Below are 15,142 nucleotides of genomic sequence, written 5' to 3'. Positions count from 1 at the left end.
AATGGATACATTACATAAACAACAAATGCAGTGTGAACCTGGTCTAAGTCTAAAGCCTTATGCACATTCCCTGCCACCTACTATGGCAATCTTAGATATCTGTCTGTCATTATTGATGTCCTTTTTTTATGTCCGTTATTAACAAATTATAATTGACATCAATGGAATGAATTGAAATGAATGAAATGACGGCCGCCTAATACACATACTGTGTTAAATAACATAAGTTTTTTGCTTGGACATCAAATTTATATTCATGACAATTATTCGCAGACAATTTTTGCACACATTTATTTTCACTGTCCTTTCACTGGCTTTACTACTAAATTCAATGGATATTCAAAAAAGAACCACACCAAAAAAAGTGTCTAAACTTGAATAATGTACCAACAGCTTTCATTGTAATCACGGGCACCCAAAATGTGAGATGACGGATGTAATTTAGTACTCGAAATGACTGACGTCAATTAGTACTCTAAATGACAGACGTCATTTTAAGAGAGAAAAAAAAATCACACAATGTTTTTTTCCTTTCTGTTTAAAAAGACATCTGTCATTTCGCTGCACATTATTTTAGTTTGGGTTTCTGATTGCCCTTTGGGGGTGTCTTTAATTGAAAGTCTATTGAATTTAATAGTAAAAATGGTGAAAAGATTGTGAAAAAAAAAGAAAAACTAAGTGTGAACAACTAAAAAATAACGTCCACTGTTTGCAATAAACATCCGAAAAGAATTGTCATGATCATTATTTTGACATCTGCACAGACAACATCCCTGATTTTATACACACATTTTGTGCACATTGGACGTCCGTTATTCTATTGACTTCAATGTATTGCTTTGAAGTCAGTTACATTATGACCATAATGGACGTCTTTTTAACCCTTTGAGGACCATGCCCAAAATGACCCAGTGGACCACGCAAATTTTCATTTTTGCGTTTTCGTTTTTTCCTCCTCCCTCTCTAAGAGCTCTAGCACTTTTAGTTTTCTATCTACAAGGCCATGTAAGTGCTTGTTTTTTTTACTGGAGTAGTTGTACTTTGTAATGGCATCTTTCATTTTACCATAACATGTATGATGGAAACCCAAAATATTATTTATGAAGATATAAATTGGTAAAATCGTAAAAAATCGTTTTAATTACTTTTTTCATATATATAATGTAACAAAAAATCAGTAATCCTGGCACTTTTTCCGCTCTTTTCGTTTACGCCGTTCTCAATGACGCTTGTTATATTTTAATAGATCGGACAATTACGCACGCTACGGTATATTATATGTTTATTTATTTTTATATGTTTTATTTATATAATGGGAAAGAGGGATGATTTTAAATTTTATTGGGGGAGGGGCTTTGGGGTAGTGTAATAATGATTTTCACTTTTTTGGGGGGACTTTTACATTCATTTATTACATTATTCACACTGATCATTGCTATGCCATAGGCATAGCATCGATCAGTGTGATAGGTCGATCTGCTCATTGATCAGTGAGCAGATCGCCGATCGAAACACACAGAGGCAGGTGAGAGACCTCCGGAGGTCTGCTAAAATGATCGAGACCCCCACAGGCACACTGTGGGTGTCCTGATCATTAAGTGACAGGGGACTTCCCCTGTCACTTACACTTTGAGGCTGCGTTCACACTACGTATATTTCAGTCAGTATATGTATATTTCAGTCAGTATTGCAACCAAAACCAGGAGTGGATTAAAAACACAGAAAGGATCTGTTCACGCAATGTTGAAATTGAGTGGATGGCTGCCATTTAATGGCAAATATTTGCTGTTATTTTAGAACAACGGCTGTTATATTGAAATAAATGGCAGTTATTTACTGTTATATGGCGGCCATCTACTCAATTTCAACATTGTGTGAACAGATCCTTTCTGTGTTTTTAATCCACTCCTGGTTTTGGTTGCAATACTCACTGAAATATACTCACTGAAATATACGTAGTGTGAACCCAGCCTGAGGCTGCGTTCACACTACGTATCTTTTAGTCAGTATATTTCAGTCAGTATTGCAACCAAAACCAGGAGTGGATTAAAAACACAGAAAGGCTCTGTTCACACAATGTTGAAATTGAGTGGATGGCTGCCATTTAATGGCAAATATTAGCTGTTATTTTAGAACAACGGCTGTTATATTGAAATAATGGCATTTATTTACTGTTATATATATTGTGGCCATCCACTCAATTTCAACATTGTGTGAACAGATCCTTTCTGTGTTTTTAATCCACTCTTGGTTTTGGTTGCAATACTGACTGAAATATACTGACTGAAATATACGTACTGTGAACCCAGCCTAATGCCGCGGTCATTTAAGGTGTTAATGACACACTGCAGCGCGATCGCTGCAGCATGTCATTAACAGTGAGGGCCAGGCTGCTCACTGCAGCCGCCCCCACCTCCTATGAAGCGCGCTCTGCTCCGGAGCGCGCTTTATAGGTCAGGACGTACTGGTATGCCCAGGGTCGTCTGGGCACAGACTTCCAGAGCGTACCGGCATGTCCTTAGTCGTCTAGGGGTTAAATAGAAAAAGTTGCCAAATTTTGTCTTTTTTGATGCGGTGTGAACAAAGCTGTATGGTGACAGATTAGCAAGAAACTGAAAGACTTAATCTCAATCTACTTATACTGTATATGAAGTCTGGGACATTTAGAGGCACAGTGAAGTCCCATAAATATTTTTGCATTTTATTTTTACAGCTCCACACAATTCCATTTGTTGCATAGATCTAATGGGTGCTCATGAGTTTAGAAGAGCAAAGGACAACTCAAGAACAACAGATCAAGCTGACCTTACATACTCTGCACAAGGAGTTGATTGACTTAAACAGATACAATAAACTGTTTAAGAGACATTTTTATGAGGAATGCTCATATGCCCTAAAAGCTTTTTTTTTTACATTTTTTTAAGCGATATATAATTATTGGTTATTGCATCCTCCAGTCAAATAATGACATTTGTACATGATACTTGCTAGAAACATGTGGTGAACTCCATCAGTTATACTCCATTAATACTCACTTAGGAGCTGAAATCCTGTAATTGCCAGACATTAAATGTTACCCTTAGACATGCTCCTTTCCATCAACACTAACAGACATGACTGAATAATGCATTTTTGTCACTCTAATTATACTTTCTGATCAGCAAAACTAAGATTAATATTATTACTGACTGACAACACAAATAAATACATTAACTTCAAAAATGGCTAAAAATAACAGATCACATACTTCAAAGACTTCCTACTGGCTTGTTAACAATAAATTTTTTTTTTTTTTCAAGCAGCTCATTTGCAAATAGTTCTCCTCTAGAAATGAAGAAAGCTGTCTCTTAAGTGCTATCTGTTAGTTGACATATCACTGCATAAGGTGCCTGAGAACATGGCTAACATTAGACAAGCATCTGTGGACAGGTCTGTTTTTTTATCATTTCAGACTCCATCAGTGCGGACCTTGTCATTACATATTTATTTACAATGTTATTATAATTAGCCTACATTGAATTCTATAAGACTTTAAGAAGATACTATTGAACATGTTTACTATTGCAAATGTGCAACAATTGTAAAGTAGTTTGCTTAAAGAATATGTACCTGGCTCTGTGAGATACCGCACAGCCGGAACAACTTTATTGTCAGAGTGGGGCATGAGCCTGCACAGTAGGACTCATAACCAGCTCTGACAAGGAATTTGATGTGGCTGTGAGAGATCTAACACAACCAGGCCAGGAACAGACGTAAAGAGGAAGGTGGAATGTTACAGAGGGAAGAAGAAAGTGGTGCACTGGGTGAGCAGGGCCTGCCTCCAGTGCCCAAGAAAAGCACATTTATAGCAGCATATATAGAATATGGATGACTTCTCGGAAATCGGTGGCAGAATGGAAAAATCAAGAGCAGAGTTTGTGTGTGTGTGTTTTACAACATCAGCTTGTACATTAATCTTAAAGTGTCACTGTCATTTTTTTTTTTTTTTTTTGCAGAAGTCAATAGTACAAGCGATTTTAAGAAATTTTGTAATTGGGTTTATTAGGCAAATATGTAATTATCTGCATTAAAAAAAGACCTTTCCCCAGGCCCCCCCCTCTTTCATCAGGAAATCTCGACTCTTTTACATCAGTCGAGCCCTGTGTAACCTATGGAGAGGGGAGGGGGGATGAGGGAGAATAGTCGCCAGCAGAGAGCAGACAACAAAGGATTACACAGCAGGACCCGTGTGAAAGCCGATATTCAGAGGTCAGAGAGGTCAGTGCTGACTTCAGAGGAGATAGCCCGGTGATGTAGCTGTAAATTAACTCTTTGTTGTCCTGTTTTGGTGCCTCATCTCCCTTAACCCATCCCCTCTTCATAAGAGAACCATAAGACAGTGGGGAGAGCTTCAAACTGCTTTTTCATGATAAAAATGCATTTTTCGGCTAATAAACACAATTACAAAGTTTCTTAAAATCGCCTAGACTATTGATTTATGCAAAAAAAAAAGTTACGACACTAAAGTGACACTTAAAAGAAATGGTCTTACATGACTTGTGCCACATATGTTATGATTAGAGATGAGCGAACCAGGTTCGGGTTCGAGTCGATCCGAACCCGAATGTTCGGTATTTGATTAGCTGGGGCTGCTGAACTTGGATAAAGCTCTAAGGTTGTCTGGAAAACATGGATGCAGCCAATGACTATATCCATGTTTTCCACATAGCCTTAGGGCTTTATCCAACTTCAGCAGCCACCGCTAATCAAATGCCGAAAGTTCGGGTTCGGATGGACTCGAGCAAGCTCCAGGTTCGCTCATCTCTAGTTATGATTACTTCTCCACAGGGTATGGGCCATGTTCTCAAGGGCATGGCTTTGATAAAAAGGGTATGGCTAACTATGCATCACTGCACATAATAATAATAACAACAAAAGTTCACTATTTATTTCAAATGTTAGTCTCCCAAATGAAAGAAAATATCATATTTTACAATAATATAACATTTCCTTAATCTGTAATTCACGACAATCAGCTGTATCATATCATACTGATATTGAGTCATAAACACTAATTGGAAGTGTATATTAAAGTGTATACTACTATATTAAAATATATTATTTTATCCTAGTCAGGGCCCTCACTCCTCATGTATGGATATTTACATATGTATGGCTATGTTCACACAACGTTTTTTTCAGCTCCGTTTAAAATTACGTCCGTTATTTTGAGTCTAAAATAACGGACGTTTTTAGCAGCCTGCCTCCCCAGTGCAATGACTGATGTTTGCACATTATTTTAGTTTGGGATTACTGATTGCCCTTTGGGTGTGTCTTAATTTAAAAGTCCATTGAATTTAATAGTAAAAACGGAGAAAGAACGGTTAAAAAAGAACTGTGTGTGAACAACTAATAAAAAACGTCCGCTGTTTGCAAAAGACGTCCGAAAATAATGTTCATGTTCATTATTTTGACGTCCACGGCAAAAACGTCCGATTTTCAATGCATAGTGTGCATTTTTGGGTGTCTGTCTTCCCATTGACTCCAATGCATTGCCATTGCAGTCAATTAAATCACGGCAAAAACTGACATTTTTAAATAAGAAAATTGGCCGTCTTGTCTCTATTTTTGACGTTGTGTGAACATAGCCTATCTATGTAATGTCTGATTTTTGTCTATTTGTCTATATAGTACCGCCAAAATTGTAAAGTGCTGCAAAATCTGTTGGTGCTATAATAAAATTTAAAGGTACTCTCTCACCTACAACCCATCCTCCTTCCAGCCCTTAAGTGATCTGTAAATAGGATAATATTATGCTAATTCTAAATCTATACTTTTAGCTTTCTACTCTTTTACATTCTTCCTTTTACAAGCCTTACAAACTGCACATGCTGATGTATAGAGAGGACTACTAAGCTCACAAATACAATGGAGACGACTACTCAGACTGTTTCATTTATTGACTTATAGCAAAGAAAGCAAAAAAAGAAAAAAAAATCCAGATTCAGAATGAGCGTTGTTTAATTTATCTACTGAATTTTAAGTTTAGGTAGTGTTTTGGATGTTACAGGTCCCTATAAAATAGGGTATAGTATAAAGGTATGTGAACAGGGAATTGGTTAAAACACAGAGTTACAGAGGTGCATCTGTAGCACTACTGGCCATCACCCGCTCTCCGAACAATGCAGAGACCGGGAAGGGGGCCAGCAGTGTCACAGATGTGCCTCTCTAACACTGTGCATGGAAAATAAAAGACAATAAACTAGTGTTAGTGGTAGCCTACTCATAATAGCATATGCATATACTGTTTGTGCTGTCAGTTTCCCTTTAATCTAGGGCAACAGCCATGCAAATGCAATCTACCGGCCAGTAAACATTAAGACTATACAATTAATTCATACAGCAATAAGTTATGCATACATTCATAAACCTAAATCAATTATGGATCTAAAAATACCAAAATCATTTTATAGATTAGCACATAAAGGACAAAGTGGATTCATTCATATATAATATAATATAAAGGTCCTTTCTAGGTTGCTATGGGAGGCTAAAGCTGAAAAGCAGGAGATGAGGTTCATCATTGATAAATATTAGCTTACACACATGAGAGGCATAAAAGATTATGGGGTTCAGTTAAAGGGGCACATGACAAATAAGTCATTCTTATAGTGGTAATATTAGTAATATTGTATAGTGATTGTAACAATGGTACTTTTGACTATGTTTTTGGTACAGTGTTGCGCCATTTGGACTGTCAATTTTATTTTTGCACAGCGCTATTTTTTATTTGAAATGGTCTGGCAGAGCAAACATTTTTCTTGCATTTTTACACCGAGATGTATATTAACCTGATGCTTCTCCTAAAAATTTCCTAGAAAACCTCAAAAAGTTGCAAGTGGATAACAATATGCCAATATAGGTACTTAAAGCAACTCTGTACCTATAATCTGTCCCCCCCAAATCGCTTGTACCTTCAAATAGCTGCTTTTAATCCAGGATCTGTCCTGGGGTCTGTTTGGCAGTTGATGCAGTAATGGTCCTAAAAAACAACCTACAAACTTGCAGTCCTGTGTCAAATTGGCGTGGCCTAAAGTACCCATGCCCTAGGACTGCAACACTCTTCCCTTCCTCCTCCCCACCCTCCTCATCATTAGGAATGCCTCTAGAACTATTTCTCTTATTCATCCCCCGTCTGAACACTGTACATGTGCTGGACCGTTAAGGCACCGGTGCCCTATTCAGACAGGTGATGAATACGAAAAATCCTACTGGGAGGCATTCCTAATAATGAGGAGGGTGGGGAGGAGAGAGGGAAGGGTGTTGCAATCCTAGGGCACACATACTGTAGTCCACGCCAATTTGAAACAGGGCTGCAAGTTTAAAAGTTGTATTTTAGGACAATGACTGTATCAGCTGTGGAACGGACCCCAGGACAGATCTTGGATTAAAAGCAGCTATTAGAAGGTATGAGCGGCTTGGGTGGGGGGTAGTCAGATTGTGGGTACAGAGTCTCTTTAAAATTAAATCAGTTACAGTTAAATGTCCTCACTAACAATGCAACTATTGAGATATATGTACTATATACATGTATGTAGATACATGTACTATAACAATTGCTGTCATTCTTGCATTAGTGTCACCTGAATACAATTAACAACGTATACAGTATGTTAGCAGTAATTGCAACTCTAAATCACCTCAATGTAATAATAGAACTAGCTTTGTAGATATTTAATTCTAAATGTTTAGCTGCTCGTTTAAAGCCACATATTATTCACTATATCTCCATAACTGTGAGCCCTTCAATATTAGTAATGCAATCATTTAACTCATTTATCATTATTTCCCGTAACTTATTTAAGTGGAGATGTAATTTTACCCCTCAAGTTTAATGGAGTTCAAGGCGTTATTTAAGCAGGAGCCTTTCCTTTGTATTTGCCCTTAGAGTTTTTATTGAAAATAACAGCATAAATAATAAACTTCACTCACCTCCCTGGTTTCTGGGTTGTGCGGCCATAATATTTTTGGCCATAATATATATATATTACAAAATTAAAGTTTTACTATCGGGGTTATAACTACAGTTTATAGGACAACATTCAAATTAAGTATGGACTTTTCCACCTAATACCATAAAATAAGCTGTATTAACACCTATCACACTTCCCATACATGGGTTCAGGTCCCACAATGCACCTGCGAGAAGTTAAAATCCAACACAAAAAGACAATTGTCAGGCACCTTTATCAATTGCCTTCATTAAAGTCTCAACTTCCAGTGCCTAAGTGCAATGTTATCTATGCTCTGTTGATTCTTTTAGTTCTTTCAAATGTCATATTTGAACGGCAGTTCTGAGAAAAATGCATTTTTTTTAAATACATATCATAAGAAAATCAGAAGATTTCATTCAGCATTACAAAAAAGCAGGTTTGATGTTCATTAGAACAAAGAAAGATCACAGTCTGGTACAATTCTTGCTCTGGCTATACAGCATCTGAATGTGCCGAGATCTGGCCAGGATTAAGTGGCAGACTAATTCCTCGTCTGCCACAAAAAAAAAAACAGAATTTTACTTCAGATAGAATATGATTCATAAGCCATGTAGCTGAAGATTTCTCTGCGTGCTATGCAATAGAACTAAAGTAGGATGATAGAGCTACATGTTTAAGGTTAATCTGCTAGAGGAGCACATAGCTTGTAGGGTATTATCTGCTAATTGAGGACACAATTGCTATGTATCCCCCCCTTATTCATTTCTAATAATAATAATAATAATAATAATAATAATAATTATTATTATTATTATTATTATTATTATTATTTAATTTGGAAATTGTATTGTTATATAGGAATGCTTATAGTCAATTTTTCACAGTTTGTTTTTTATATTCTTTTTCTGCCACTTTTGTAATGTATGTGAATATCTGTGCATTTATGTATTTTGCTCTTTATAACTCTACCTAAAAATGAGTGTCAAGAGTTCAAGCTAGGGAAAGGTAAAACATCTTAACTAGGAAAGATCTTTCTTTAAAAGATTTATTCCATGGAGAACACAGAGAGCTGCTGGCAGGAGCATGTCTTGTGGAGGATTTTAACGATATATCCTGGTGTTTTGTCATTTCAGCTCCACCAGAGCCTTTACTGTGTAAATTTGCTGATGGAGGACAAAAGAAGAGGCAAAATCAGAGTAAATATACACAAAATGGGAGGCAGTGGCCTAGAGACGGAGAGGTATGTATTAATAACATCTATATTTATCATGTCAACAAGAGGTATCACAACAAAAACTGAAGCAAAACCAAGTGGAATCTCTTTTTATCTAGCTTCAGCTTCATTCTTACCTGTCAAAACCACTTAATACGCATGGTAGGATATAAATGAGGCCGGATGAAGCTAAATTGGCACTGCTGTCAACGGTTATGTGTAACAGGACCACTTGAATTGGTCCTGTTGAATCTATGCCCTTTGAAAAGGAAATTTATATTATGTGGTAAAGGTTATTGTTTGTAGATAGTTGTATTGAAATGCATTTAGTAGTTGACTGCATATCTTCCCATTCTTCCCATAACTCCCATTCTAGTGGACTTTAGCTATCTATGCACATGAGATGATTGGCTGGCTGGCTGTCATCCAGGGTGCCTGAATAATCCATACTAATTTCACAAAGTTTTAAAGGATTGGTGTAACAATTTGTCATACATTTGAAACCATTTTCCTGTAGATGGATACATTGAGAGGACAGTTTCTGAGTGGTGAGAATTGAGGAAACCATTGTGCCTGTGAAGGTTGTTTGACAGCCCTTCTCCAAGGCCAAGAGAAAAAGAGAGAGCTCTACAATCCTGTGCTGCTAATCCATCAAAGCTAGAATTGCTTCTAATTTTCTGCTCTGTGTTGTGAGGAAGCGAAATATTACTTATTTATTTATTAAAAATCCTGAACCTTGTATTCTCAATCATGTATTCTCAAGAATTCCCCCCCCCCCCTTTTTTTTTTTTGCAGTTATGTCTCGATTGTTATAACTAGTGTCATTACTAATGCTGAAGGGTGGGAGGGGGGTGTAGGATATTACTTGTAACATGTCATTTGTGTTTTCTTTCCCCTCCCTGTAGCTCTTGATCAGGAGTAAATGTTGTAGTCTAGAAGATATTTCAAATATGCACTAGGTAGAGAGATAGCTCTATAGTTACCCCAGAGAGAGGCTTTGTAGTCCGCCTTGTCAGTGATAGAGCTATTACCATAGAAATTCCATGAAAATATGTCCACCTAAAATTACAAAAAAGGTGATAGGGAAAGGGGGAAATATTGTCACAAATCCAGAGTACTGTATGAACATTTTAAAACAGGTAAATGAAGAACAAGGAAGCCAGAGTCGCACCCTCCATTGTGTGAACTGACAGGTTCTCTGAGTCTGCTATTCAATGAACAGCAGCCACAGAAAACTATACTATGTGTATACACTTCATCCAGGATTCCCTCTAGCTGCAGCACAATGTAAGTTAAGTATTAATCACGGCCGTGTTGCAAATCGGCAACAACGGCCGTGGTTAATACTTAACTTACTTTGTGTGAACATAGCCATAGGCTGTATCCATGTTTTCCATGTGGTCATTGGGCTGTCTATACCTTCTCCATGGAGTGGGCAGAGAGCAAAAGCCTATCGTTTAGCGTCATACAAAGCTAACTCAAGCCCACTTCACTCATCTCTGTCAGATGGCTTAGGAGGGGCCCAAATGGCACTGCCTATGACGATTTTGTGAGGAAAGTTATCTCGGAGAAGACCAATTATTCTTCGCTTTACAGTAGGATGAATAGATTCGGGGAGCACTGCTTTTGTGATTCCTCATTTTCTCAGATTGTTCCTCCATCCATTATTATCTTGGCCTTTGATATAATCATATAGAAAGTTGAAATGGTGTTGGAATGTAGTGAGGTGTAAAGTAGCAGCTTTAGAAAATACATTGATCACTGTTAGGGAATTATCATCATTACAGACATTAATTTTAAGAGGCCCTTTTTACAATGAAGCAACCTGATTGGTTGTTATGGCCAGCTGGGGTTTCTTTGCCCCAATTTTGATAAATCTCCCTCAAGGTGTCCATTAATTGAATACTTGTCAGTCTGATTTATTGTTGACTAGCTAGCATCCTGCTCATGTCTTTGACTTTTATTACTAATAGGGTTACTGAACCCTATTTTAAACACAATTCATAACTTAAACAATATCACATTATCCCTTGAGCATACAACTCACTGATTTACAAATGTGTTCAATGTTTAGTTTTCTGAAATAATTTTTGCATCTAAACTGTTCCATCTGTAGTAAGTTTCTGGGCATATTAACAAATGGGTAGACTAACGTTTTAGCCAAAATTCCTTTTAAAATTCAATCAGTATTCAAAGGAAGAGGTAAAAAGTTCAAGTAAGGATCTCTTCACTGTGAAAGCGAGTGGCATAATTTAGCTTAAATGTAGGGTGGCACGAAAATTATAGTGCCAGTTGTACAGCTATTATATATTTTAAGCAGTCCCTGGATAGCTGTAAATCTCTGGCTATAAATGTGTTAGGGTGTTTAAAAAAAAAAAGTGTGAGTAAACTTGGAAAATAAATTAGCATACCAATAGCGTACATTGTAAATGTCATGTCTACTTTTCTACTGTATATCTGGAAGGATTAGACTCCCACTAGAGGACATTCAGGATTACATGACACTTTGATGATGATATCTAAGTACTGAAATATGAGTGTTAGAGTACAATCATATATCTGCAATCTGGAAAGGAAATTAACAAGACGAAACCTGACCAAACCGAGTAGATTTTGGTGTGGATCTGTTGCTGTGATTTTTCTGTGGAATATTGTCAGTGAAAAACAAGAGAATCAATAAAAAAACAAGTACAAAAAGAAACCCTGAACATTTTAAAATCAGGACTTAGCCATAAATTCACAGAATCCACAGAATTCACATTGTACTCAATGGGGTCATTTGCTAGTAGACCAGTAGCATCTGTCAAGTTGCCAGTTCTTTTTGCAATATGTATTTGTAGTGCCCCTATATTGCCTTAAATGATAATAATGCCCCCCCCCCCCACCACACACACACACACACACACTTGCAGATAGATCCCTCAGTAGGTAGGAAGTACACAGAGTATGTAGTTTGGTGCAAACAGTAGACAGATTGGTACGTCTAGCTGATATGCCTCTTCTGTCATTAGATTTAATCAGTAGGTACATAGGTATGTATGTGCCTCCTTTAGGCATATTGATGCTCCCATTAGGTAGATATATGCTTCCTGTAAGCAGGTAGATGCCTCAAGTAGGTTGCTCCCTACTGCATATAGATAGGTAGGAGCACCACCATGAAGATTATAATTGGAAGGGTCCCCTGTTGATAGGGTGATGCACCTTTTAGGTAATAGTGATGAGCGAGTACTAAAATGCTTGGGTGCTTGTTACTCGAGACAAATACAGTATTTCCCGATATTTGGGTGCTCGTTTCAAATAACAAACCCCATTGAAGGCAAAGGGAAACTCAAACATTTTTGCAGGGGACCCAAGCTCGGCCCAGGGAAGGTTGTGTGAAAACCTGTCAATGTCAGAAAATGATGGAATGCATCATGCATGGATGCCTCTGAGGCTGCCTAATTGCACCATTACGACAAATTGTGGGCAACAGCATGGCAGTGAGAACACAGTGAACCATTAAAACAGAGGTAGCATATGAACCACCCCAAAATTTAGCTTGACACAGCATTGCAGTGAGAACACAGGGAACGATTAAAAGTGAGGTAGCATATGAACCACTCCAAAACTTAGCCTGACACAGCATGGCAGTGAGAACATAGGGAACCATTAAAACAGAGGTAGCACATGAGCCACCCCAAAATTTAACCTGACACAGCATGGCAGTGAAAACACAGGGAACCATTAAAACAAAGGTAGCATATGAACTACTCCAACATTTAGCCTGACACAGCATGGCAGTGAGAACACAGTGAAACATTAAAAATATAATAGTACTGAGAACTTCTTTGGGGTCTGTATGCAACACCTGCTGTCCCCTTCCGCCAGCAGTTGATCACCACAGTGTGCTGCTAAAATCGTGGTAGCTGCAATGCAAGTCACAGCCAGCAGTCTGGAGTAATTAAAAAAAATAAAATAAAGATCTTAAGCCCTTACAAGAGCTGTTGGGTTCTTTCTCTAGTATCCTTACCTACAGGAATGCTAATTCCCTCCCTAACGCTCTCCCAGACAATCAGCAGCTCTCTCCCTATTCTCTTCCAGCCTACATGTGAGGCGAGCACCGCCGCCCTAGATTTTTATATGCCAGGGTCATCTGATCTGGCCAACCAATCGCTACTATCAACATGTATAGGTCCCACGTGATCGCAGGATGTACCAAAGAGTCTCCTGCAGGTTGATTGGCTAAGAAATTGCTCCCAACCTTACAGGAAAAGGATGATGCCATTTTCTCGAGTATCGCGAGAAGATCGTCCGAGTAACGAGTACCATCAAGTACCCTAATACTCGAACGAGTACCAAGCTCGGACGAGCATGCTCGCTCATCACTAGTAAGGTGGTACCCCTGTAGGTAGATACAGGTAGGTGCCATCTAAAGGTAGATTGTTTCCCCTTTACTTAAGAATAAAATAAAGAAAAGAAACTCACCTCTTCCCTGCTTCTACTCCAACAGGAACTTCTTCTTCAACTCTGATGCAGGGTATGCATGATGAGTGATGTCAGCATGCACATTCCTGAGGCTGGAGCCAGACAGAGAAGTTCTGTGGCATGTCCAGCCTTTAGGAGATTGCAGTCAAAAGGCAGCCTGCGGCCTACAGGGTAATTGGCAGAGGAAGGAGCCGATGACTCTTTGCCACAAACAGCTATTGTATAATAGATAATGAACTGCAGCCTGATACCATAGAGACAGGACAGGCAGCTGCTATGGGGCCCATGGAGGAGAGGAGCCTGGGGATGCACAGGGAAGATAGGAGCCGTCCTGTGTCCTTCTGCTTAACCTCTTATCTACTGCAGTTTACATGCTTCAGCACAAAAAAGGGTTAGAAAGCACAAGACAAGGAGACTGCTGTTTCACTGTTCTGATAACCCCTTACCCCTTTTCTCCGGCTGCTGCAATCAAGTAAGAAATGGTCAGGGGTTATCAGTACACCAGCAGTGAAGAAGAGATCTATCTCCTTGTGTTCTGCTTTTTAACCCCTTTTTGTGTTGCAGCATGTAAGTAAACATTGGGTCACTTAGATACAGAAGCTAATCTGCTCCTGAACCTATTTATTTAACCATAAGAGCTCCTAATGGGCATTACCCTTAAATACAGTCAACTGACAGAGCAAGCAGCCATTGGATCTCACCTCTGCTAGTCCCATTTGTAGCTGCAGGCAGGATTCTGCCTCTGGCCACAAGAGATTTTATTTTTTGGCCACATCACCAAGCTCTATAAGTGCTTTTGTGTTATACATAGGTGAGGGGGAGGGGGGCATGCAGTTTTTTATGGGGCCCCATAAATCCTAGCTACAACCCTGGCCTGATCGCAGGTAAACAGCAGCAAAGTTTTATAGGCTGTGATTATGCCTCCATTGCTCCAATACTGGTACACAATGGTGCTTGTTGCATCCTTATATAACCCATTAATAGATATGACAGTATGAATTTAAGCTCAATAGATTATCCGTGTTTCACTAAGTGCAACTAGTTTCTCTAAAGTGCTGTGATTCTTAGGTGTAGTGCGCAGGCTCAAAGAACTCCTTTTAGTTTAAGTCTTATATTAATGAGCAGCCCAATTCCATTTCAGCCATTAATTTCAAAAGTAATGATATGAAAATATCATTTGAGAGATGTCTTTTCCCACATTGCCACAAATCCAGCAAGAGAGACAAGTCAAAGTTGTAACAAATGGTGCCAGTTCTCCCCTCCCTGCCCAACTACAGGCAATTTGCAATGATTAGTGGGTCTGCTGTGGGCACATCTATAATTCAGACACACATTTCCATTTATGTTTGTGAGAAGACGGGCAGCACTTATTTTTTGTTTTATATGCCTGTGCAGGACTGATGAGTTTGCCATCTCCAGACATGAAGTGATTACTGCACCGCTCAGCAGAGGAGCATTTATTTAGCATCCAGTTAGTAACAATTTCCAGTCC

General features: G+C 38.5%; 1 protein-coding gene across 2 annotated transcripts in view; it reads left to right on the top strand.

The window, feature by feature from the left end:
- The window catches only part of RBMS3 (RNA binding motif single stranded interacting protein 3), a 426,067-nt gene that overhangs the window by 358,691 nt on the left and 52,234 nt on the right, over positions 1-15,142 (top strand). For both annotated transcript variants that reach the window (XM_069960405.1, XM_069960407.1), the window contains exon 7: positions 9,107-9,213. In XM_069960405.1, the coding sequence (XP_069816506.1) occupies positions 9,107-9,213 (107 nt within the window). The remainder of the gene's footprint in view (positions 1-9,106; positions 9,214-15,142) is intronic.

Source organism: Dendropsophus ebraccatus, chromosome 2, assembly GCF_027789765.1.
Source record: "Dendropsophus ebraccatus isolate aDenEbr1 chromosome 2, aDenEbr1.pat, whole genome shotgun sequence".
Taxonomy (NCBI): domain Eukaryota; kingdom Metazoa; phylum Chordata; class Amphibia; order Anura; family Hylidae; genus Dendropsophus; species Dendropsophus ebraccatus.
The sequence above is the reverse complement of the archived record's forward strand: the minus strand, read 5'-3'. Positions and strand labels throughout refer to the sequence as shown.